This window comes from Lissotriton helveticus, chromosome 3_2 (assembly GCF_964261635.1).
Source record: "Lissotriton helveticus chromosome 3_2, aLisHel1.1, whole genome shotgun sequence".
NCBI classification, from domain to species: Eukaryota; Metazoa; Chordata; class Amphibia; order Caudata; family Salamandridae; genus Lissotriton; species Lissotriton helveticus.
The window spans coordinates 43,800,895-43,825,530 of record NC_136062.1 but is presented as its reverse complement, the minus strand read 5'-3'; the positions used below and the strand labels follow the sequence as shown (position 1 = coordinate 43,825,530).

The following is a 24,636-nucleotide window of genomic DNA, read 5'->3' as shown; positions in this document are numbered from 1 at the left end:
GGACCTGACACCGGTAGTGACCCTGCCATATGGCCAGAAATGTACAAAAATCAAGATAGGATGTTTAGTTAAGCTAGTAACAACTTGTATTAGAGTTTTGTTAAGGTCAGGCTCTCAAACTTGTTGATAACGATTGTATAATTGAATGTCCTGCTGATTTTTGTATTTCATTGTTGATTATGCAATTAAAACCTTTTTTTTAATTTCATACTTTAATAAATACGGCCGGGCGACTAGCGCCCGCCTTCCAAAGAGTAAACACGTCTCGTGTCCACGTTCCTTGGTGTTGGGTGCCAGATTGGGGGGGGGGCGGCAGCTAGTCGCTGACCATGTGCTGCTTTGAGCCATGGCTGATAGTTTACTAAAGGTGAGGGAGCATCACCTCAAGCCTACGCATCATACCAGAGAGCTGTGAGTCTGCCTGAGGCCTTGGAAGCTGCCTGTCTGCAGAGTGGGGTCAAGGATTGACTTTTCTGAGAGGCGTTATCTGCCTAATGACAATACCAGCCAAAAAGTCTAAAGGCAAGAGTGGACAAAGAAGCGGACTGCTGTGAGAAAGTGCTCAAGCCGGCGGAGGGAGGACTGGTCTCCCTGTATACACAAGATAGGTCAATGTGAACCTACGAGATTGCCCACAAAAGTGACCACCACAGAGGAAGAACAGAAAACTGGTGGGTCTCTGTCTTTGCTGTGCCTGCCTGATCGTTGCATCTTTGGCTGTGTCACTACACTTACATCGGCCCATCAAATAGAGAAAGAGCTGGACAGACTGAACAGGCCACTTAAAGCACAACTGCTTGCAGTGTGCACTTGAAATCTTCATACCAGTCCTTGGATATACTGGGTGCACTTTACCTCAGGTGACACGAACGTCTGAGCAAAACACTGACTTTTCTCTTCACAAACATATTTTGGTTGCAACTATTTCAATCCTTACAAGAAGTGGCAAGTCAAAGCATACAGAGCATCTGAGGAATAACCTCCCTGTAGTGCTGCACATTTCATATGTAAATGAGTGTTGTGATGAGATTAAAGTTTTTATCTTTCGCTGAAAGAAAAACCCACTAAACTGGAGAGTCACTCGTCTATTGCTTGACTGCTTGAACTCAGAGTCTCTACCTGCCACAACACGTGCCTGAGGGACCTTGAACCGTTTGCCCTCCAGAGAGTCAAGTACAATAGCGATGTACTTAGCCCAGTCTGCAGAGCTATTTTAGGCTAGACACCCATGTTCAAGCAGGACAGTCACCTTTCCTGCCCTAGAACTTGAAATGAAAATGGTGAAAAAGAAAGGTATAGAAATTGGTCTGTGCACTAAAATGCTTAATTGATGAAGAAACCATTCCACTCTCTCATCTTCCTCACTTTTTATAGTTATTTCTGGTTTAATACAGTGGAAGCGCCTTGTCCTCAAAACAGTCTGGCTCAGTCCAGTCCCGGGAATAAACTGCTGGACCAGTTTAAGAAACAAAAATGCATAGCTTTAATACTGAATAGGAGCCCATCCTCGTCCGAGCAGGGCAACGGAAGCAAAAGCATATTATGAATCATGGAAAGCCACGAGAAACCTTAGAACAAAATGTGGTATTTCTATAGCTCTGTTCCGAGTTGTAGCGGGTTAAAGAATACTACAAATGGCAATAAAGGCTAAACATACTTGCACGGGACAGATCCAGAGAAATGGGCGGCATTAATTAATGTGCGATCCTGCATAAAATGCTCTACACATTAGTGAACTTCTCATAGAAAAGCAGCTTGATGTGCTGTTCCTTACAGACACCTGGATATCCGAGAGTTCGGCAACAGCTTTTGTAATGGCGATTGCACAAGGCTACAGTATGCTACACCGTGACAGGGTAGACAAGAGGGGTAACGCTTGTTTTCAAACAATACCTCAGATGCTCCTCGTTCGAGGTTACAGGCCTTCAAGGGGGTGAATCACTTGGCTTTTGTCGGTCTCAAGCTGCCAATAACAGGTTAGGCAGGATTCTAATTTATTGAACACCCAGTATTGCTGGAGAATTCCTGGCATCCATAGATGAATGCCTATTCAAGTACTATCTCAAACATTCCAACTTCACCCTGCTGGGAGATTTGAACTTGCACCTGGATAATACCATGGTTCCACACAGTTGGCTACTCCTTGAAACTATGTCCTCTTGTAACATGAAACAATTAGTACACTGTCCCACCCACGCAGTCGGTCACATTCTTGACCATATTTTTTAAAACGATCAGATAGAAGTCTAAGACATTCTTATGAATGATTGGGCAGGCCATTCCACAGTTCATTTTGCATGGTAGCTGATTTAAGGTTTATTAGGCAGAAGAATCATTCCAACCCTGCCCAACAGAAACGGTCTAAAATATCTACCAAATTGATAATAGCAACTCTATGCTCGAAGACCCCTTAATTAAGAGGGGATATTGAGACTGGCTCTCGGGTTATCGGACTGATGGGCTATTATATATGGTAAACACAGTGGCTCCACTGAAAGTGAGTTCAGGCTCAGCTAAGAGCAAACACTTGTCTGCCCCTAGGTTCAATGATGAACTTAGGGATCGGCGCAAGCTCTGGAAGAGATTAAAAAGGAGCTGGAGGCAAGAGTACTTACCGGCAGACAAAGAACATCATAAAAGTGCACTGAAACCTTATCTAGCTATTAAAAGGGCTCACGCTGACCTCTTTGCTAAACATTTAGCAGAAACGGATTGCAGGCCCAGAGAGGTTTTTAAATTAGTGAACAAATGTACTCAACCACTTCATATACCCATAGAAACGTCTCCAAAGCTATGCTGACCGATATCAGATTTCTTTGACAGCAAAATCAACGATACTGTGGAGGCACTCACAGTAACTAATAGCCCCCTGGATTCGATGGGAATGGAGCAGCAACCGTCAACCTCCTCTCAACATTTGCTTTCTCTCTACTTGAGTCCAAGCCCTTGTCACTGTCTGATTCTGAACAAGCATTAAGAGCCTCCAAATCTAGATCACCTGACAATCCGGAACCACCACATATTCTAGCTGTAAATTCTAAATTGTTCCCAATTTTCGTCCAATCCAAAGGGTAGTGATAGAATGGATTTGAGGAGTGCTGGGGTGAGGGGGAGTAGGTGGTGTGGGTTTAAAATCCAATTAGGGTTACTTCCTAAAAATGCCATCTGTGTGATTTTACCTGGAAATATTTGTGCACTGACATATGTAGCTGTCCTTGAGGGTAAATAATTAAACCCATATAAAGGGTACGACTTGTGCATCTAATTTCATTGCTGCTGTATCTTAACATTTTACTTACTACTTTTCCAGTCATTTTTGCCTGGGTGTTCTCATTCTTTGTGTTCCGGACGTCACTTGTTAACTCAGGAAATTCATCTTCATTCTATGAAATGAGGAACAAATATGGAAGTAACTTAATTAAAACTAAACATATGCTTATAGATTTACTACATCAGATAGCCATGGTAATAGAGCTATATGAACATATTTCATAAAGAACAAAGAACTTGTTTTAATTGCCTGAAACCAGAGGACTAACCAGCTAAAGTTTCTTCAACAGATGGCGTCAGTTTAAAACCATCTGCCACAAGGATACCTCCACATACTCAGGTACTGTGCATACTTGTAGATCACAATACATTCCCACCCAATTACATAATGTTTTTATCAAGCAAGCTAAGTTGAAGAAAGGCATGTTCACCCATCCATGGAAATGGTAGGGTGGGGTTTGAGAAGAAGGAATAACTTGAACTGAGAGTAGCAGAATTGCTATAAAGTGAATATTTTTCTAACTCCTTGTAGGAAAGAGCCCCTTTTTGACAAAGCAACCTCCACTTTTTGCCTTGTATTTGATGCAATTCTGACTGAAGTGCACTGGGTTCCTGCTAACCAGGTCCCCAGTTACTGTGCTTTTTCCTAAAAAAAAGGAAACTGTTCAAATGTGCCCCTACTGGGTAAGACTTTTAGTACCTCTGTAGGTCCGTAGTAAATGGTACCCCTGGAACCTAGGGCATAGGTACTAAAGATGGTCCCTAAGGGCTGCAGCATGAATTGCACCACCCTAAGGGACCCACCACCAAACTCATGCAGACTGCCACTGCAGGCTGCGTGAAATGGTGCACACAAATTTGAAAACACCAAATTGCACACATCCTGTGTGCCATGCCCACAGACACTGCATGCAATCAATGTACGTCAACCATACAGCAAGCCGTATAGCCCTAAGGCAGGGTGATGTATATTACATGTGAGGACAAATCTGCATGGGCAGATATGCCCCTGTGCTGTCTAGTTCAATTGCTAAATAGTATAGGAGAACAGGGAAGCCATCTTAAGTATATGTACTGGGCACTGGTATTACGAGTTCTTCAGCTACATGATGGCTTTACTGAAACCCATGGTGTTTGCCATCAAACACCTTGTATTGATAAATCCATACAGACGCCAGTGATGGATTTATAAAAACACGCACCCAGAGGGCACCTTAGAGGTGCCACCTGAAAATCTACCAGCCTCTTAGTGTGCTGGCTGACTAGTATCGTCCAGCCTGTCACCACAGACATTTTTCTGATCCCTCCAGGTGAGAGCCCACGCTCTCCGAGGCCAGAAAAAATGCCTGCCCTGGAGGAAGGTGTTCACACCTCATCCAGCAGGATGGCTAGTGATTTAGTATATCAAGTACAGGGGCTTGAAAGCCCCTCCTGCCTTTGATATGTGAACTCAGCTTCTCCAAGACCTTGCAGATGCCACCCCCTGCCCGAAGGCCCATTTGGCACCAGTACAGGCATTAACTTAGCTTTGCAAGCAGTCCTGTTGCACCACCTGGCTAGTCACACCCTTAATGTGGGCATCGTATGTGCGCCACGAAAGAAGGGTTTCACCATCTTGATTTTGGTGGAATTAGGAAATATGAGACTGGGTTATGCCCACTCCCCACAGGTAGTGGCCATTTAGGGGGTGTGGTGACCCTAAGGGTGAATAGCCCATTGGTTACTATCCTTCACGCTCCTTAATGCACCTAAATTCAGTATTTAGGCAGACCCCCTTGACAACAGGAACGTTGAAGCACCTGACGCAAGAAAAAAGACGTGGTGCCAAACCTGCCTGCCTGCTCCTGTCTCGACAATTGCAAAGACCTAACAAGTCCTGCAGCTGTGCATCCTCCAAAAACCTCGGAGGGCCGCCAGCACTTTGCCAACCCAACAGCATCTTCCTTGAAGTAGAAGAGCCACATCCGGTTTACTGTTCAGCTTACCACTGGGTCCACTGATGTAACAGCCACCCAGGAGGAGGTCACTGTGTTCCAGAAGGTCAGATCCGTCTCCCCACCAAGTTTGGAAACCCTTGACCACAGGAGCCACCATGTATTAATACCTGGGTTACTAGGCCTGTTGCAGCAGCCAAGGCTTGTTTGTAGTCCAATCTAGACAGACGTCAGCATCTCTGGGGCCAGCATGGAGAGTGGCCCAGCTGGCCTGTTTTGTCACCTTTTACAGGTCGACACCGAACGCAAGAGCCTCAACACTAGTGACCCCCTGGCTAAAACACCTCTGTATTCGAACCCCACAGCTCGAATACGAGCCAACCCTGTGTCTTGCACTATTTGTCTGTTTACAGGTTTCATCATTGACTTCAGCTGTAGCTTTCGAGGCTGCCCTTGCGACCAGCATGACTGCACCGAGACACACCAGGGCAGGTAAACCAAAACTGCTGGTGGCTCTAAGGAGAGTGGTCCCTACTTTCCGTAAGTCCAGAAGATCAGTACTGTAAAAGTAATTTGCAAGTGACCCTATGAAGTGAATGTTTCTCCCATAGGTTAACATTACAGCGTTTGCGGCTCAGGCATCAAATCTGACAGTAGTCATTTTCTACTGTAAAATGTAAAGGACTTGCCCAATTATGAAGTTCTTGGCATTTTGTAAATTATGTAAAAATATCTGTTATTTTTCTACATTAGTTTTGTACGTGTCTCATTTATCGACTATGTATACAACAAATATTTAACTCACCCTATGATAAGCCTAAACTGCTCACCCACACTACCACAAAAGAGAGCATTTGGGATTATTAATTTAAGCCCTGTAAATCAATAAGGGTCACCTGGAATTTCTACATAATGTATCTCATTTTGGTACACTACATAAAAAGCCAGCTTCCTACACTCCTGCACCCATTGCTTTTTCTTCTCTAAACGTTTTGGGAACCACGTTAAGATTACTAGGTGGAACAGGCAGAAGCCCAAAAGTAAGCTTCAATGAAATACGATGCGTAAAACATCATAGCAATGAAGAATTATTTCTAGATGGCATACGTAGGGAGAAGATGCATGAGGGGTAGGCTATGTTGATGACCAGCGTTTTTTCAGAAGGAAGGCTACAAATCATTCTTCTACTAGAGCAAGCCTTACATCTCTTAGGAACAAAGGCCACAAATGAAATCACATTACAAAGGGTTTTTGCTCTGAAAAGTAGTGTGAGCGCTTTAAAATAGGAAATTAACTTGCCCTCCTGGAGACGACTCTACATACAGTGTGCATTTTACAGGAGTTAACAGGAGAATTAAGTTATTCAACAATAAGTAACAAAACAGGCAAAGGTATTTTCTTTGTAATGTCAAAAGGCAGCACTACTTCTATCCAGTTTGTCTTTTATTCCCTCCTTACCTGAAAAGATGACGTAGTAAGCATACTAAAATTTGGCACAAATTTTGATGCCTGCACTGCAAAGTCTCCTCATTTCTAGTTTCTAAATCGGCTTTTGTTTCACTCTTTTATAGATGCTCTTTTTATGATAAAGTTTTCAGAGATGCTAAGACATGCAGGTAGATTGTAGTGGGGTAGACTGAAGTGAAGTAGAGTGGGGTAGATGCATGTGGAGTGGGGTAGATGCATGTGGAGTGGGGTAGATACATGTGGAGTGGATTTGAGTGTTGTACATTGATTGTGGGTCATTGGAGTGGCATAGATTGGAGTGGGGTAGACTAGGGCATTGGAGTGGTTTGGGTCAGAGTGGTGTGGTGTAGATTGGGGTAGAGTGCGACAGATTGAGATAGAGTGGGGTAGAGTGCGGTATATTGGGGTAGACTTAAGTAAGGTAGGTTGGAGTGGGTTGAATTTGGGTAGATGGAGAGGGTTGGTTGGAGCAGAGTGGGGTAGATTGGTGTGGAGTAGATTGGGGTAGATTGTAATGAATTGGATTAGGGTAGACTGGAGTCGAGTGGAGTTGGATAGATTGGTCTGGGGTAGATGGAGTGGGGTAGATTGCAGAGGAGTGGAATAAATAGGAGTTGAGTGCAGTGGGGTGGAGTGGGGTGGGGTAGATTTGAGCGGCGTAGATTGGAGTCGTCTGTAGTGAATGGATGATGAAATTAGTATTATAAAGCACATAGCTACTCCTGAAAGGAGTGGTGCAGTGCTAAAAGGTCAGAGGCAACTGAAGTGATAGCAGACTCAGGGAACAAACCTATCTGAAAAGCCAAGTCTTGAGATTTTTCTGAAACCTAGACACTGACAAAGATTGCCTCAGCTGCAAAGGGAAAGAGTTTCAGAGCTTAGTTGCAAAAAAGCTAAAAGATCTTTCACCAGAGCGAGCCTTCTCAACTCTGGGCACCTGCAATAACAGTGCATCTGAAGACCTGAGACATTTCCTAGGAGAATAAGGAGTAAGAAGAGGATGCAGGTAAGCCGGACCAGTCTACCTGAAAATCCTATATTAGAAACAGGGCTTTGAAAGAAAGGAACTTCTCCACTGGGAGGGAGTGCAGTTAGTGAAGTGCTGTGCCCATAGATGCACGCTTAGAGAGGTTAAGCAGTAGATAAGCCGCTGAGTTTTTAACCCGCTCTCTTAATCCTAGCCTGAGAGACTCCCAAATAGAGGACATTGCAGTAGTCTAGATGGGAAACCACAAACATTTGAATCACAGTCTTCTGGGCCAGTATAGGTAAAAGATGAATAATGTTTTTGAGCAATTTAAGCATTCCAAAACACTTGCCGGCTAAGGCTGTGATTTGATTCTCATTTGTGAGTTTGTTGCCAAAGAGAAATCCAAGGTTTTTAACCTTGGGTTTAGGCTGGGGAAGAAACCTACAGACTGCAGCCAGCAGGCGAGGGACAATATTGAAGGCTGCCTGCCTATAATCAGGACCTCCGGCTGCGTTCAACTACAGACAATCTATTGGACAACTCTGACAGGCAAGCCCTCAAGGAGTTGGCAGCAGTGGCAGAGTTCTGTGACAAGGTAACAATTAACCGAGTGTCGTCCACGTATAAGATCATTTCAAAGCCATACCCCACGTTCATATCTGACAGGGGGCTAATATATAAATTGAATACGATACGGCTCAGCGAGGAGGCCTGTGGGACTCCCTGCGACAAAGTAGCCACCTTAAAACAGAAGGGCTTCTAAGGGGCGTGGAAAGTGCGCCCATGCAAAACGATGCCAGCACTTTAAGGCCTTGTGGCCTACACCGCAGCCCCAAACTGCTCTAATAGCTGGCTTTGGGATGTGGTGTCAAAGGGGGAACTTAATCCAGCAGCAATAAAGCTGCGGTGTCCCCTCTGTTCATAGTCTGGCGCATGCACTCTGATGCTAAAAGAAGAGCGGACTCAGTACTATATCATGAACGAAATCCAGAGTGATCCTTCTTCTCAATAAAGACTGACAATTGCCGGTTGATATACTTCTCTGCCACTTTCCACAGGAAGGGAGGCAGAGAGATCAACCTGTAGTTCTCAGAATAGCAGAATCACGAGTAGGCTTTTTAAGCAATGGCACGACAGAAGCATGCTTCCAGTTCTGGGGTACCTGAGCAGTCATAAAAAAGCTGTTCAGCAGCTCTTTGAATACAGGGAGAAGTTCAGTAGCTCGGAGCTCCAAAATGCCAGGAGCAGCCAGGTCGAGAGGAGAACCAGACTTAACTGATGACATACGAATCTGCAGTTCGTCATCTTAGATGGGTTTAAACTGGAACAGGTGGTTGCTTTCATTGTAATGCTTAAACCACGCAACCAGACAAGGGACATTTCTAGCCACCTCTGGGAAAGAATTAGATGGTGGCGATTTTGTTTGAGAAACAATTCACAAGCGTATCGCAACTCTCATCCGATGAAGGTTTTGAAACAGACTCTATCCAGAGATGTAAGCCCTTTAACAATAGAGAAGATTTCCCTAACAGAATTTTGAGCCGACTCAATTTTATTAGCATAGAATTCACACCACACTTGCCAGATAAGACTATGATAGGTTTTTAAAGCAGATAAATATGCCTTGTTGCTGGTCTGATTAAAATTCTTACACCATGCGCGCTCACGGTGCTTACATTTCTTCTTGAGCATGGTCAATTTCTCACTGAACCAGTCAACTGTAGGTTTTTAAAAATATATATTTTTATTATTATTTTAACTTTATGGTCACATTTTACACATTGCATGCATCACAATATTTGTTCAGATATAACAGTTTAGTATAATTGTTCAATGCCAGCCTTTCTTGAGCAACAGACAGTCTGTTCATTCTATATTCCTATTTTGAGGTCACTGTTGAATGTGTTAGGTCGGGCAGTTTAACGTCTTCCTCTATGCATTTCCTATATTCCAGTCCAACATCAGGATATGCACTAAAAGGTGTATGCACTTATGAATAACATTGACAGACATTTACTCCAAGTCTGGTTGGGTGTTCCGTGTGTCTCGCTCTCTAAGATACTCCCGCAGGGGTTGCCATATATCTTTGGGCCTTGATGTAGGGGGTTGTAGTTCTGCAAATAGCTCACTCGTAACATCACAATACATCAAGCTATTAATCCAGTTCTTTATCGTGGGTCCCTTTTTACTGCCCCATTGTATAGCTATTTCTCGCTTTGCCAAGAGCATTGCAATTGCTACAAACCTACGCATGCTTTTAGGGATGTTATCAACATATCCCAATAATGATAGTAGCAGGGATTGTTCCAGTTGTAGTGCAGTCATTTGTTGCAATCCCCAAATGCCAATGCCAATAAGAAGCGATCTTGCATGCCCAAGTCATATGTGCAAAGTGGTCGAGTAAGTGTTGCATTTGGGGCAGTGTGTGAACCTATTAGTCTAATTGGGACATCTGGTGTGGTGTAAAGTAGGCCCTTCTCAGGAATTTAAAATGAATTAGTTTGTACCTATGGATGCATGAAAATAACTTCTTTTGGGTACAGCAGCTTTCCAAATTTTATCGGTGAGGGGACGCCCTAAGTCGGTCTCCCAGGCCTCCCTCACCATAGTATCATGAGGTGGTATGAGCACCAAGAACATTTTATAAGGTCTGGAAATATGTTTGCCACTGCTATCCTCAATAATAAATGTAAGTGGTGTAAATTCTTTTGGTTCAATGGAGTATGTTGATATGTTATCTCTTAGCACTGTCGGCGGGTCAGGATAAACTGATCCATATAGGAGGTATTTTGAAAACAAGGGTCTTCTGTATGGGAAAAGGCGTGCCCACTGGGGGATAAATCACCAATTTTGCATATGTCCAATCGTTGAAGGGTACACTATATCAGTGGGTCCAATGTAGGGGCCAAGTATGGGTTAGCAAGAACTGGAAGTACTGGGGAATACAATGTAATACCACCTATTCTCCTGAGTATTCTCACCCATGCCCAACAAGTGCTGTATAGTGTTTGGACATCATGGGGGTCTCGTGCCATCCCAGTCAGTAACAAAGATTCCAGCAGGGTGGGATCTGCGAAGTCTTCCTCTGGTTTGGAATATATAGAACACAGGCATCTGGTGGTACCAAAACTACAAGTAAATACATTGTGCCACTAAGTAATATAGGTGTATATCCGGCACCCCAAACACCCCCCCCCCCCTTTTGTATGGTAATATCAGTGTGTTCCAGCCTATTGTAGATTGTTTGCCCCCTCCCCACCCCCAAACCCCCCATATCAATTTTATTTAATGCCTTCGAATTTGGAGAAAAAAGCATTTGTTAAGAGGATGGGTATATTTTGAAAAAGATAGAGCAAGCAGGGAAGGACTACCATTTTGATGATTGCTGTGCGTCCCAGTATGGAAATGGGAAGACAGACCCCACCTTTCCACCTGTGTGGTTAAATTGTCTATTACTAGCCCATAATTTAGTCACAATATCTGTTCTTTGTCCCGATGGAGATATATCCCCAAGTATTTGGTTTCCTACTTGCACCACTGAACTGGGTGTCCCCCACAGCTCCGGTCACATACCTGTTTCGGTGGAAAGATCTCAGATTTGCTCCAATTTACATGGAGTCTGGAGACTGCCCAATATCTGTCGACTTCAGTCAGTAGCGGCGGAAGGTTGTCGGACGGCTTTCTCACTTATAGTACTATATCATCTGCATATAGGGTTATTAGCAGTGGGCCATGTTTGAACTGTGGTCGTCTATGCATATGGTCCTTCTGCAAGTACCACAACAGTGGGTCCATTGCAATTATAAACAGTAATGGTGATAGAGGGCATCCCTGTCCAGTGTCACAGGATATAGAAAGAGGCTTCATCACCCTGCTACTAAAACGGAAGCGAGCCGTAGGCTCAGTATACAATAATTGAACCAGTGCAGAGAACCCCCTCGGTATTCCCAATTTTCCCAATACAGCATGCAAAAAGGGCCATTCCTTGGAGTCAAATTCTTTTTCAGCATCCAATAGAGCAGCCACTGCTGGGACTCCCGGGTATATTCTATGAAGGACAGAGAAGAAGGTTTGCAGATTTAGTGCGGTGGATCCATGCCTTACGAATCCGGCTTGTGCAGGCAATATAATCGGTTCCATAACTAGAGCTAAACGGGTAGCTAATATTAGCTAAATAGAGCTAAACAGGTAGCTAATATTAACTAATATTTTATTGTCAAAATTAAGTAGTGACAGTGGTCGGTCGGATCCGCTTTTTTCCGGGTCTTTCCCGGGCTTCAATATCAGGCTTATGACCGCTTCTCTAATTGTGGGGGGCAGAGTCCCTACTGTCAGTGCCTCTGCATACACCTCAAGGAGATGGGGTGCCAGAAGGTGCTTATACGTTTAATAAAAGGCTCCAGTGAAGCCGTCCAGTCCAGGTGCCTTTGAGCCATCCATGGCATCAATAGCCTGCATTATCTCTTCAGTTAAAAAGGGTTCACTCAAGAATTGTTGGTTTGCGTCCATCAGCCAGACCATCTCTGCGGTCTAGAAATATAGGTCTGGTTCTGCTGTGGTCTCAGTTATTGTGGCAAAGTACGTCCTGGTCGCTCCCACTCGCCATATCTACGAGATTTTGTATACTTACCTAAATAGTGGGCCTCATGTTCTGCTGACTCCGTATATTCAGCCAGTAGCTTTGCCCTCTGGTTAAGGTACTCCGGAGCATTGTTCCCATCACTGTCCTGTCTAGAGCTAAAAGATCGCATTCCAATTGGTCGTGGGTAAGTCGCAGGTCCCTTAGGACTCCAGTTTGTGTAGAAATGCAGACTCTAAGGTAAGCCTTAAAAGCCTCCAATAAGGTGGCTTGTGTCGCGACTGACCCCTTATTGTGGTCAAAGTACTCAGTCATGAATACAGTGTCTCGTAGCGCTATGTAGGAGAATTGCCATGTTGTCCAAATCCTCCTTCTCCAGGGACATGCATTGCTATAAGTACTGGAGAATGGTCAGATAGGGTGCGGGGTAAGTGTCTAATGGTTTGAACCCACGGCATAATCAATGCGGATAGTAGCCAATAGTCTAGTGACCAGGTTTTCTGTTGCTGTGCATAATGGGTGTAATCAGTTCCCCGAAGGTTCCTTTGCCGCCAGGCATCTGTCAGTATATATGTTTGACACATCTCCTTCAATATCTTAAGTGACCGAGGCTTGTTGACAGGAGTTGTGGTAGTGCTGTCAAGCATGGGGTCTAACAGGATGTTGATATCGCCTCCCAGAAATATGAGGTCTGTGTCCAAAAGGTCTATATGTGACTGTAAACACAGGTAAAATGCAGGATCATCTATGTTCGGGAAGTAAACATTTACAAAAAGGACAGTGTGTCCTGCTAGACAGCCTGATACTAAGAGAAACAAGCCTTTGACATCGGCGGGTGTGGATACCTGGAGGCGAAGTTTTGGCATTTTGCGTTTTGGTGTGTGGCGAAAAGATCTATTTGAGGAAACCCCCAACTTAGTATTGAAGAACTGAAATCTTCATTCTCAGGGAATACTTACTAATAAAAAAAGAACTTGGCACAGAAGCTGAAAATATGAAATGACATCTTTATTAAATTTAATAAGTGAGGCCACGTCACACAGAAGCCGTAGCAACTGAATGAGGTAGTCTGAGGAATACAGAAAACAGAGGCCTTTTATATGCTTAGGGTTACAAACTTCAGCATACAAGTAAGGGGCAGTCCTAGCTTTTGCAAGCATGCAAAAAATGCCTAACATGGACATGCAAGGTCTGCCAAACGACAAACCCATTTTACAGTTGTCCGGCCCATAATCAATCATTGAACAAACCCAACATTCTTCTTTAGACAAGCCGGACAAACCCATAATTAAAGGACCACAACCCATATCATAATCAGACCATAAAAGAAGGAACAGAAAGCAGGATAAGGGGTGTGTGTGTGCATACCAAACTCTACAATGTCCTGTGCTTTGATCCTCAATCTTGATCAGCTAAAGGGCAGGAACTGGTTTAACAAGGTCAGCTTCAGGCAACAGGGTCAGTTCACTTAGGTCAAACAGGAGTCAGCATGAACTCGAGCTAAGGTGTACATGTACTCAAAATACTAGTTTCAGCCACAATCATGGCCTATGTGATGGCAACCACAAAATGGCTGCCATACACAAAATGGAACCCACGGGTTCAGAATTCACAGAACCTCAGCCCCTCCTTTTGCCCTTACATAGGCAATCACTCAGTCTGTATCTGAATCGATGTCAATATTATCCGTTATTCCCTTCACTAAGGCATTATTACTCGAATTATCTTTCATGGAACGCAAGGGATAGACTTCGTTGGCATACATAAACATCGTCTGATATGCTCATACAGACCCATTGTAACTAAATGACAGAACCAAATAGGGAATACCTCTATCTGTAGTATGTGGCATAAGACTGTAAAAAGTTCAATCGGGTCAGGGACAATCGATATTTGCCCGGCAGTATTGCCTCTGTGACCCTCTAGTTATTTAAATCAATGAAGAGGCAGGCGCTGGAGACTGGAAAGCAGGAAACAAGGGTTTTTATTCTCTCCGGAGGAGAACACAACGAAACGGACAGAAGGTATCGTTCTGAGGTGCTCTAACTGTATTCCTGAGGCCTGGCCTCTTATACACACATTTATGACCTTATTGTAGATTACACATACATGTTAAAGCTTTGATGTACGGAAGAGACATTCTCGGAACTCCCCTTTGGGCCCGTTCCCACACACATTTACAGTTGAAGTCCCCACCCTAGTCACAACAGGTGATGAGCATCGCGCAGCTGGATAATCCGCCGATTCACGGAATGTGGGGGGTTTGATCGGATCTCATGGGGTGGGGGCTTTGATCAACCCGGGGATTCTTTGATGGGGGAAGCTTTCTATTGTACGGGGAGGGGCAAGGATGGTATCGGCAGAGCTGGGTGTCGGCTTGGGAACGGGGAGGACAAAACGGGCACACGGGGAAAAAGGGTTTTGCATCTAAGGGCCGGAGATCATGAAAGGAAAGCAGGGAGGTGTCGCGCTGGGAACAGGATGAGGGCCTGGGGCAGAGCAGCGCCGAAGAGGGGTTTATGACTCAAGGCAGGTGCAAGCAGGGGGTGGATAGCGTGCAGGCTTAGTGAAGGCGAAGGGCTATGTCAGGGGCCAGCGGCATGCAAAAGGGTTCGTTCTGATCGGGGCATCTTAGAAAATGGCGGGCGCGCACGACAAAAGTGTGGCATCAGGGGAAGAGGCAAGATGGCGCAGATAATGTTCACCAAAACGTACTAATTTTCAACAGTCCTCCCTTTAACATATTCAAGACATCTTGCTGGTTCATTTTCTACTCGGTTCTATTGTGGTGGGCATGAGAAGGAAAATGGTAGGAACCCTAGATAAAAAGAGTTGTAAACGATACATTTTAACTTTTCTAGTTTTCAGGAGGCGGGCCTATTTGATAAACTTTGATAAACTTGTTCAGCAGGAAAGTCATAGGAATGTAATACAAAAACGGCGAGCAGCAAGTACATATAACGTGAACTGGCAGGTTAATACATATTTCAGATTCGGATTGGAGCAGGATCAATACAATGGCGGCTGGGAGAGAAATGAGGCATAAAAAAACGGTGATTGAGGATGTCAAATGTTCGAAGTTTTACGAGTTCTCATTGTTCTTTGTGGTCTTTCGTTGGCGCTGTTGAGCACCGGCGGTGGAGCTACAAGTCCAGCTCTGTTCTAAGTTCTGCGTTGCAGGGCACGACCCTTTCCTCGCGTTCCTGGTCGGAAAGGTCCTTTTCGCCCTGTGTCCTTTGAGGTGATTGTCAGAAAGTTCGGATGGAAGAAGAGCGTACAAAACAGTCCATAGGGTAGGTCAGAGGGAAAGGGGGATGGAGCAAGGCCAAATTAGGAACAAACTAGGGGAACGAGAGACTTCAAATAGGCGGGCGTGTGACCGAATTCAGAGAGCGGGGACTTGTCGACAGGCATTGGACATCGAGCAGGGGCATCAGGTCGACCCTTTCTTCTCATGTTGTCGAAAACAGTGCCTCGTCCTGCAGCTCTTTTCAGTCGTGGTCTCGCCTTGGCTAATGTCGCAGGTGTTCCTTAGTCTGCAGTCGGGCCTCGTGCTCCCACATCCGGTCCTTTTCTCCTCCAACAGCGGTACCCTTAAACAAGTTTGAAAAGACAGTCTTTAGAAAATTTGCAGATGAAGATAATCAAAAAGTCTATTTCTCTCCCAGCTCCAGGCAAAGAATGAAAAATGCCCGTTATTTTAGTGTTCACAACTGGCATATGAATGACCGGTGACGGGTTCTGTTGGATTTACTATGACTTTCCTTCATAATTATTTATTACAGGCATGGCAGTTCATCTGATGGTAACCCACCCTTGTGAGACAAATCTGGCGAAGATATGCCGTTCTCTAGAGTTTTACATTTACAAAAGGGTGCAGTGAGTCGTCAACATGGTACTACACAGGTATTTTGCTGAGAGACGAACATGGCTAAACATTTCCTTTCTATCGGTGCATCCTGTTTTGCAACTACTGCGGGGTTCATTTCGATGATTTCTTTACCTTGAACTAGTCTGTTAACCTTGTAAAACATCATTCTGGGTCCTACGTAACCTTTTACAGCCCGATTACTTAATTAGGAAGGACAGGGGTTTTATGGGAAACAACCAGGGACATATACAGGGGAGGTAACGGGGGTGGTCATTTTTCCGGTTTGGGTATTGCGACAATTCGGGGAGGGGAGGGTCGCGTATTCTGAGGTCCTTGTCTTATACTATAGGAGCCGTTGACATGTAGTTCCCTTATTTTCGGGTCAGATCAGGGAACCTCTGTCGTTTTACCTGTCCTTTCCCTTACGGCCCAACCTGGGTTCATTGACTTCTAGCGGAAAAGGAGAGGTAATGACGCGGTCTCAGGGTGATTGTATTAAAGACAAGTTTTTGTGCAAATACTGACGGTATTTGAAGCCAATTAGGTGGGGTGCTAGGGGTGGCAGTCTGCCAATTTCGGGGCTAACCACTCGGAAGAGTGGGAGTGCAAAAATAGAGGGAGAGAGAGAGAGAGAGAGTGCAACGGCAGGCTAAATAGTACACGTGCAACAGAGAGGGTGGCAGTGTATTCAAGAAAGACTATTTAGTGCATTACACAGTAAAGGGCATTCACGAGTCTGCGTTAGAATCTTGTAATCATGCAGTTTGAGCATTAGACAGGGTAGAGGGGACGTGCCTTGAGAAAAAGGAAAGAAGAAAGGAGGTACCATGTTGTCGCACTTTCTCGCATTCTCGGTCCTTCGACCAGTTGGGCCAACGCCTCAGTCACACATACACACATTCCCTCATAGTTTCGCATCATACGTGACATGGGTTCATTCGTCCGGTCTGGTTTAAGGGTGATCACTTTTTATCAGGTTGTGCTAATTTTTCGGGTTTGTTCGGTACGTGAGTAGTCTGCAGGCGTGCTTAGACACCACCTTGCGGCGCTAGTCCGCTTCGTGTATTAGACGTGGCAAGGCTTCAGATCTTCGCCACACCTCGGCTGTAATCTCTGATGTAACCTGCAGAAGGAGGAAAAAAGGGGGGGGTGGGGGAGACAGCATTCGCGCGCATTCAAATACATGGATTCATAAGTCCTTTACTTACCTCTTACTCGTCTTTCCTCCTTGGGGCAGGGTCCCCGGGGATATGGTTTCTGGAGTCGGGGGGGGGTAGTGTGTTCATGTAGGGCGTGTGCGGGGAAACATAAAAAGGAAACCAGAGGTGCCTAGTGCGAGGTATCTAGTCAAAGGATGTATCTCACTATCGGGGTCCTTAAACCTCTTTCAACGCTGTGGCGTTCTAAGGTTCTTTGGTTCTTGGGTCCCTGCTACTTTGGAACGTTGTACTTTATAATATTTACATTATTTCATTTCACCCTCCTTTTACATTCCCTCATTTACACCATTCGTTTTACCCATCCTTGGAAGTCAAGGTCTTCCTCTACGCGAGAGTTCATGAGTCAGACGCGTACCTTGAAGGCGGAGTGTCGTGTTGTCGATCCGATCCGTCCTCCAGGGCTGGGCAACCATCTTCTTTTAACCTTAAAGAGAGAGCAGAGTAGGGTGCACAGAAAAGAACTTTCCCACCCATCCCATATTTTTTTAAAATAAAGCATGCAATACCCGTCCATAGTTTCAAAGACTTTATTTTGCAAAATCATTTCAGCATATGGATTATGAGGGTGCGGTCGTATTTGGCCGGTCGTGGCAATGGCTAAAGTGCGTACAGTGGGGGGGTGTCGTTTGCAGCAATAAAAACATCGGAAAGTTTTACTCATTCATTTGTAAGAGGCTAAAACGTCTATTAATTGGCTGGGGGTTCGGGGGCATATATTTTCATAATTTAGAAGCATAATCATAACAGTTGTAATCAGATTTCCTATATGCATACCGTACGTGTGCGTCGTAAATGGGGTTTACATCAGTTATAAAAATATAATACATTGTACATTCGTAATCAACATTTGTAACGGGGATCTTTTCATACTGTTCGTCGAGTAAGTTCTCCTTGTCTTTTCTAGCCAAGTGTACAAAGGATCATATAAAATCTCAGAACATCAAGTTTATATTAGTGCGAAGGAACACCACGAGGTGTTCGTAAGTTCCGATTGATACCAGCGCCATTTTGGGCGGGGCCGGCTCAGTCCGGAAGCAGCATCAGGGGGAAATGTTTCCATTACTGGCAGTTTGGACCAGAGTCCTTTTCGGCAGTTCTAGAATTCACGCTAACAGAAGGTGTGGCAATGTCATGTTTGTTTCGTTGGCGATCAAGGCAGCCGTCCCTTACCGGAAACCTGCAAAGGCCGAAGGTTCCGCCGGGGACCCTTGTAGGATCTTCAAGGCTGCGGAGATGCTGTCGGAGATGGGGGCTCGTGCTCCAGAGGGCAAATGTTCGAGTTATATTGCTGGTCAAAGTTACTCTAGTGGCCGGGGCCCACCTTCCAGCGGACCCAGACGCCATTTTGAGGCCCTACCGGGGCCACTCTCGTCGAGTTTGCAAGAGTGGAAGAGACCCTTCGGAGTGAAAGGAAGGGGTCCCTGTTTTGTGAAAGCGGGACGTTCGGCTGGGGTGCGGCTGTGATGCCCCCACCTGGGGGCAAGGGAGACTCGTTCGCCTCGTCTCCTTCTCCCGGTGTACTCCATGCCGCTCCTTTTCATCGCCCCGCATGAAGGCCTCTCCACATCCGGTGTTCCCCAAGTGCCACCATTGTACGTTCGGTGCTGCGCAAGTACTGGGGTGCCACCATTGTACGTTCGGTGCTGCGCAAGTACTGGGGTGCCACCATTGTACGTTCGGTGCTGTGGAAGTATTGGCACCATCGCCTGACTGGGGGTGTTCGGCGTCGGGCTGGGGGCTGGGAAACCTCCTACCGGTGGAGGTGGGAGAGGCTCGTCCGCGTCGCCTCTCCCTCCCAGCCCAACTTGGACAAATTGTTGTGGAGGTACGTGCAGGACATCCCGCCGTCCAGGACTGCTGCGGCTGTGACGGAAGAGAAAAGGAAGAGGTGCCTCGTTCTCCTCTGGACATGTGGCGGGACTACCTTAGTCTTTCCAGGCCCGTTGCGGCCGGCCAAGGAGACATGTGGCGGGACTACCTGCAAATGCCCAGGCTGCGGGCTCCTGCCTCTCCTCCGGCTCCCCCATACGTTAAGATTTCCTGACCAAGAGTTGGCGGCCGGGCTCGCCTTATATGGGTTGCCGTTGGTTGGGCGTAGCCGTAACCCTGCCCTACTTTGGAAGGTTCCAGAATGGGGGGGGGGGGCGAATGTTCTGTTTGACTTTCATTTTCTACAGTTTATCGTTATTATTCCTTGTTTGTTGTGTTAAATTAAAAGTTCAAGTTCATTAATGGTCTACGGATTTTGTTTCACCATTTCTTTCTTTCCAGGTTGCTTTTATGCTAAGTTTCTGCTAACAGAGGTCGAGTAACACGGAAACACGTGTAGAGGGATGACGCAGATTTGCACATTACATACACACAAACTCAGACGGGGGACAGTACAAGTACGACATACAAAGACCCAAGACAAATATAAAAACAGTTATTGGTCATAATTATCTCTTTCCGTCTGTGAATTTTAAACGAGGCTGGGTTCCCGTCTTGACATTGCCCGACCTAGGAGAACGTGAGCATGCCGCTGAGATTTTCCTGGCGAAATCTGTGCCATCGGGCATAATCAAACGTGGTGGTTCTGTCTGGTCTGTCTATGTAAGTCGGGTTCTTCTTTGTCTCGCGCCTTTTCTCGTACTGTCGGTCTGTCGTTCTTGTCGGCCCTTTGTCTTTACTCACGCTCAGTAGAGTCGGGCATTGGGCTTTCCAGTGTCCGACATACCTACAAAAAGCGCATTGGTCTGACCCTAAGTCTGGTCGTCCTTTGCATAGTGTCGGGGGATAAGTTGTGGGTAGCGGTGTCCTGGGGTTGTCCTGTCGGTATATTTCCCTACTTGGTTTATCCTCGTCTTTTCTCTGTCGTTTCATAGCCTCTCTGCGCCACATACCGAGACTGTCGAGCATAATTGGCGTTGTCTTATTATTTCGAAGGGCTATTTCTAACGTTTCTATTTTATCAAGGTCAAAGGATCCTGCCAGTGGCCACTGTTTGTCTTGACTCTCTTCGGTATACCTGTGCCATAATTTATTATAGGCTATGGTGACTAACCCATAGTTTATGAACATGTCCTTATTAGGGGTGCCTTCTAATGGAGCTATATGGTCCACCTCTAATACGCGGTCCGGACTAAACAGGCTATTTATCAGTGGGGAGAAGACAGACATGACGGCTCGTAACGAGGGACTAAAAAGTCAGCACTGCCTATCTTATCACTAGGTGCAAAGACCGTACAGAATATTTCTATTCAACGTTGTTTGCAGGCAGTGAATACCTCATGGATCAAAAAAAAATATAAAACCAAACGACCAATAAATAACAATGGGGAGAATGAGTAGGTCCGCAAAGATCTGCGTTACCTACCCTTTTCACTATCTGCAAAAAGGGTGGTCTCTTCCCTGCTTGCAGACAGGGAATCTCCAGGAAACAATAGTTTGCGAACAACAGTTCAGTTTCAAGCAATTATTGAGTGGGGGAGAAAAAAAATAAGCACGGCTGCTACCCTACCTATCCTCCACTGTTTGCAAAGAGAGAGAGAGCCTGTTGTTTCTCCGTTTGCAGACAGTGAATCTCCAAATAAAAATAAACAGAGCAATACTAGTATTTTTGAACAAACAAACAATCAAGCAAATTTTTCGCAACTTGTCGTGGTAACACGACCTTACCCGGACCGCATGGACAGTTTCTTGTCTTCCGAATCCAGCGCCCGATCGTCCTCTTTTTCTCGTATTTCTCACGGCACTCCTGATGGTTCCCAGTCAGGACCGTAGATCACTCGAGAGAGGTCTGTTCGGAACTAGTGAAGTTCGGATGATCGGCTGCCAGACGAGGGTCTATTGGGCAAGAGCTCTCCCGATCGTTGCAGTCGTTCACTCTGTCGTCGGGACCTCTCCCACTGGATCCACGAGTCGCTGATGGGCCCCACGCTTGGGACGCCAATTGTAAAAAGTTCAATCGGGTCAGGGACAATCGATATTTGCCCGGCAGTATTGCCTCTGTGACCCTCTAGTTATTTAAATCAATGAAGAGGCAGGCGCTGGAGACTGGAAAGCAGGAAACAAGGGTTTTTATTCTCTCCGGAGGAGAACACAACGAAACGGACAGAAGGTATCGTTCTGAGGTGCTCTAACTGTATTCCTGAGGCCTGGCCTCTTATACACACATTTATGACCTTATTGTAGATTACACATACATGTTAAAGCTTTGATGTACGGAAGAGACATTCTCGGAACTCCCCTTTGGGCCCGTTCCCACACACATTTACAGTTGAAGTCCCCACCCTAGTCACAACAGGTGATGAGCATCGCGCAGCTGGATAATCCGCCGATTCACGGAATGTGGGGGGTTTGATCGGATCTCATGGGGTGGGGGCTTTGATCAACCCGGGGATTCTTTGATGGGGGAAGCTTTCTATTGTACGGGGAGGGGCAAGGATGGTATCGGCAGAGCTGGGTGTCGGCTTGGGAACGGGGAGGACAAAACGGGCACACGGGGAAAAAGGGTTTTGCATCTAAGGGCCGGAGATCATGAAAGGAAAGCAGGGAGGTGTCGCGCTGGGAACAGGATGAGGGCCTGGGGCAGAGCAGCGCCGAAGAGGGGTTTATGACTCAAGGCAGGTGCAAGCAGGGGGTGGATAGCGTGCAGGCTTAGTGAAGGCGAAGGGCTATGTCCGGGGCCAGCGGCATGCAAAAGGGTTCGTTCTGATCGGGGCATCTTAGAAAATGGCGGGCGCGCACGACAAAAGTGTGGCATCAGGGGAAGAGGCAAGATGGCGCAGATAATGTTCACCAAAACGTACTAATTTTCAACAAGACCACACACCCAACAATTAGTGGTGTTCATTACTAACTGGTATTGATGATGAAACTGTACAAAGGAATTATTCACAAATTCCGACCTTCTAATCTGTTCGTGTTCAGGTAAGATATGAAAAGAATGCAAAGAAGTAGTAGTAGGAAAAGACATAGGTTGGGAGGTGGGTGCAGAAGTCAATTGGGTAGTGAAAACAATCCAACCCACAAAAGACAACATCATGCTTAAAAACACTAGAAAACATGTTATTAAGAACATATGGACAACAGGAGAAAGTAATGACCACTATTACAAACAAAATTATAATTTTTCACAACTCTAAGCAGAAAGCAAATCCTAAAATTATCTAGTAACATTTTTTATGGCTCCTATGCATTTCAGTAACTTATTATATGTTCAGGTGAAACAGTGGTGATCCTCATTAATGCTCTCAGATGAAAAGGGATACTCTTCCACAGAGAATGGACTTTATTCTGCTTTTACTAAATAGAATACTACTTTAAAACAATGCCAGCAAAACAGCAAAAATTTGTCTCCTAACACCCATTTTATGCAATTGCATGGGAAATACCCAGAGTCCGTCCAAGCCTCTCCGGCAGGCTTCTATTGTTCATCAAGTCCTCTTGTGTTGTTTTCTTCCGCATGGGCCTCTTTGTTCAGGCCTTTCATGAAAATGGTCCTTCTCAGTATCCGTTGGAGTGCCCTCCTGGCAAACACTCGCAGCTTATTTGACAGTCTCAATGTCTCAAGGCAGTGCACCAATATCTCTCCTCTGCGGCAGGCACTACAGATAGTGTGCTCTCCATTGATCATGGGCACAGATCATCTCATGCAGACCCAAGTAATATTAATCAGGAAAGAGCAACAGGCTTTCATACTCAGCAACACTTTCAGACTCCAACACTCGCTTTTCAGTGTCAGAGGATGCTCGGGCTGCTCTTCCATTTAATCATAGGTACCACAAAGTAGTGCCTTTTTCCAATCCTGGATCCTCTGGTGCACTGCCTTTCCGTTGGAGCAAAGAAAAGGGGGGGGGGGTGGCCAAAACTCAGGCCAAGGGGCTCAATGGACTGCCTACTGTCAGAGGTTACCAGCACATGACAGGTGAAAAACTAAAAACTTAAAATAACTGGAATCCTTCTCTTTCGCTCTTTTGCACTGAAACTCTGGTTCTGTGGCAAAACCAGCTCCTCCTTCTTTTCTGATGTTCAACGCCTTCTGATGAAGCAAGTATAATACGTTGGAGATATCATGAAGACACGCTGGCGATCACTGTCTGGGTGCTGGGACTGTTACTGATGGGAATTAGCTTTCATCAAAGGTCCGCAGGTTATTATGACTTAATCCCGCAGAACCTAGTGGCGTAGGAAATGGGACACATTTGTGATTTTCCTTCAATTTAGTACAAAAACTGTTTGTTTTTAACAAGAGGATTGCCAGCAGGTGGCCTGCAATCTGCGAGGGAGTGGCCATACGCCATGAGACAATTCTGGTCTAGAACACACTGTCATTCTCATAGAGTACAAAGACAAAGGCAATAAGCAAAACAGTGCCTCTAATTTCTTCAATTGGGTTTCCATGTGAGAGCATATCCTCTACCATCCAAGGGTAGATAACTATATGAGAATTTTATCTAAATGGATGTCCTCACACATAGTGACATCGTCTAATGGGGTAAACACATTTTTTCTCTCAATAATTACATATAGGTGTTCCTAAATTCCTTATCTAAAACATTTCAAAAGAGAAATCGCATAATACAGATTATCAGGGACATGTAGATACCTCCCTTTTAATAACTGTGCATCAAGTGCACTACGCAATACACAGGCTAATAATCAAAATGTGGAAACTTGTCTTACAATAGCATTGAGTCAGTTAACCAGTCCATCACTACCATGACGGTTAGACTTGGAAAACATCGAGTTAGGCCTAAAGAAAATTCTTAAAAAACAGTCTAGTCATACAAAAGGGAATTATACATAATATAGGGGTTCCTAGTACATTACTGCAATCTGGAAGTGTGAACCTAATACAATAATAATAATAAAAGAAGGCTAACTGGTGACAGGAATATGGAAAAGGGAAAATGGGACTAGGACACAGCTAACATCCCCAATTACTAGGGACGATGCAACATCAATCAGGGGAGAAGTGATGAAAGAAAAATCTATAGGAAGAACAAGAAATTACTTGAGTGAATGTTAGCTCTACCGCTGGCCGCTAAACCATATACGGTAATCTCAGCTAATGTTCCAGTTCCTTTCTTCAGGGAAAAATGAAACCTTGTTTCCTTTATGGTACAAAGCCATACACTACTTAGGAAGCAGAACAAAACTGACTAATGTAATATAGAAATTAGGTCACCATGTACAAGAGTCACAAATCTATAATTTATCCTTACGTCCAATCAGGATAAATACATTTAGGGCATACACTGATGAAGTGTTCTTGCTGTATATCAAGCACAAAAAACAGACAAAACAATAGCATATGTAAATGAGCGGCGACGCACACACTT

General features: G+C 45.1%; 1 protein-coding gene across 4 annotated transcripts in view; it reads right to left on the bottom strand.

Moving 5' to 3' along the window:
* The window catches only part of SECISBP2L (SECIS binding protein 2 like), a 989,501-nt gene that overhangs the window by 491,533 nt on the left and 473,332 nt on the right, over positions 1-24,636 (bottom strand). For all 4 annotated transcript variants that reach the window (XM_078684798.1, XM_078684797.1, XM_078684799.1 and 1 more), the window contains one exon: positions 3,300-3,383. In XM_078684798.1, the coding sequence (XP_078540924.1) occupies positions 3,300-3,383 (84 nt within the window). The remainder of the gene's footprint in view (positions 1-3,299; positions 3,384-24,636) is intronic.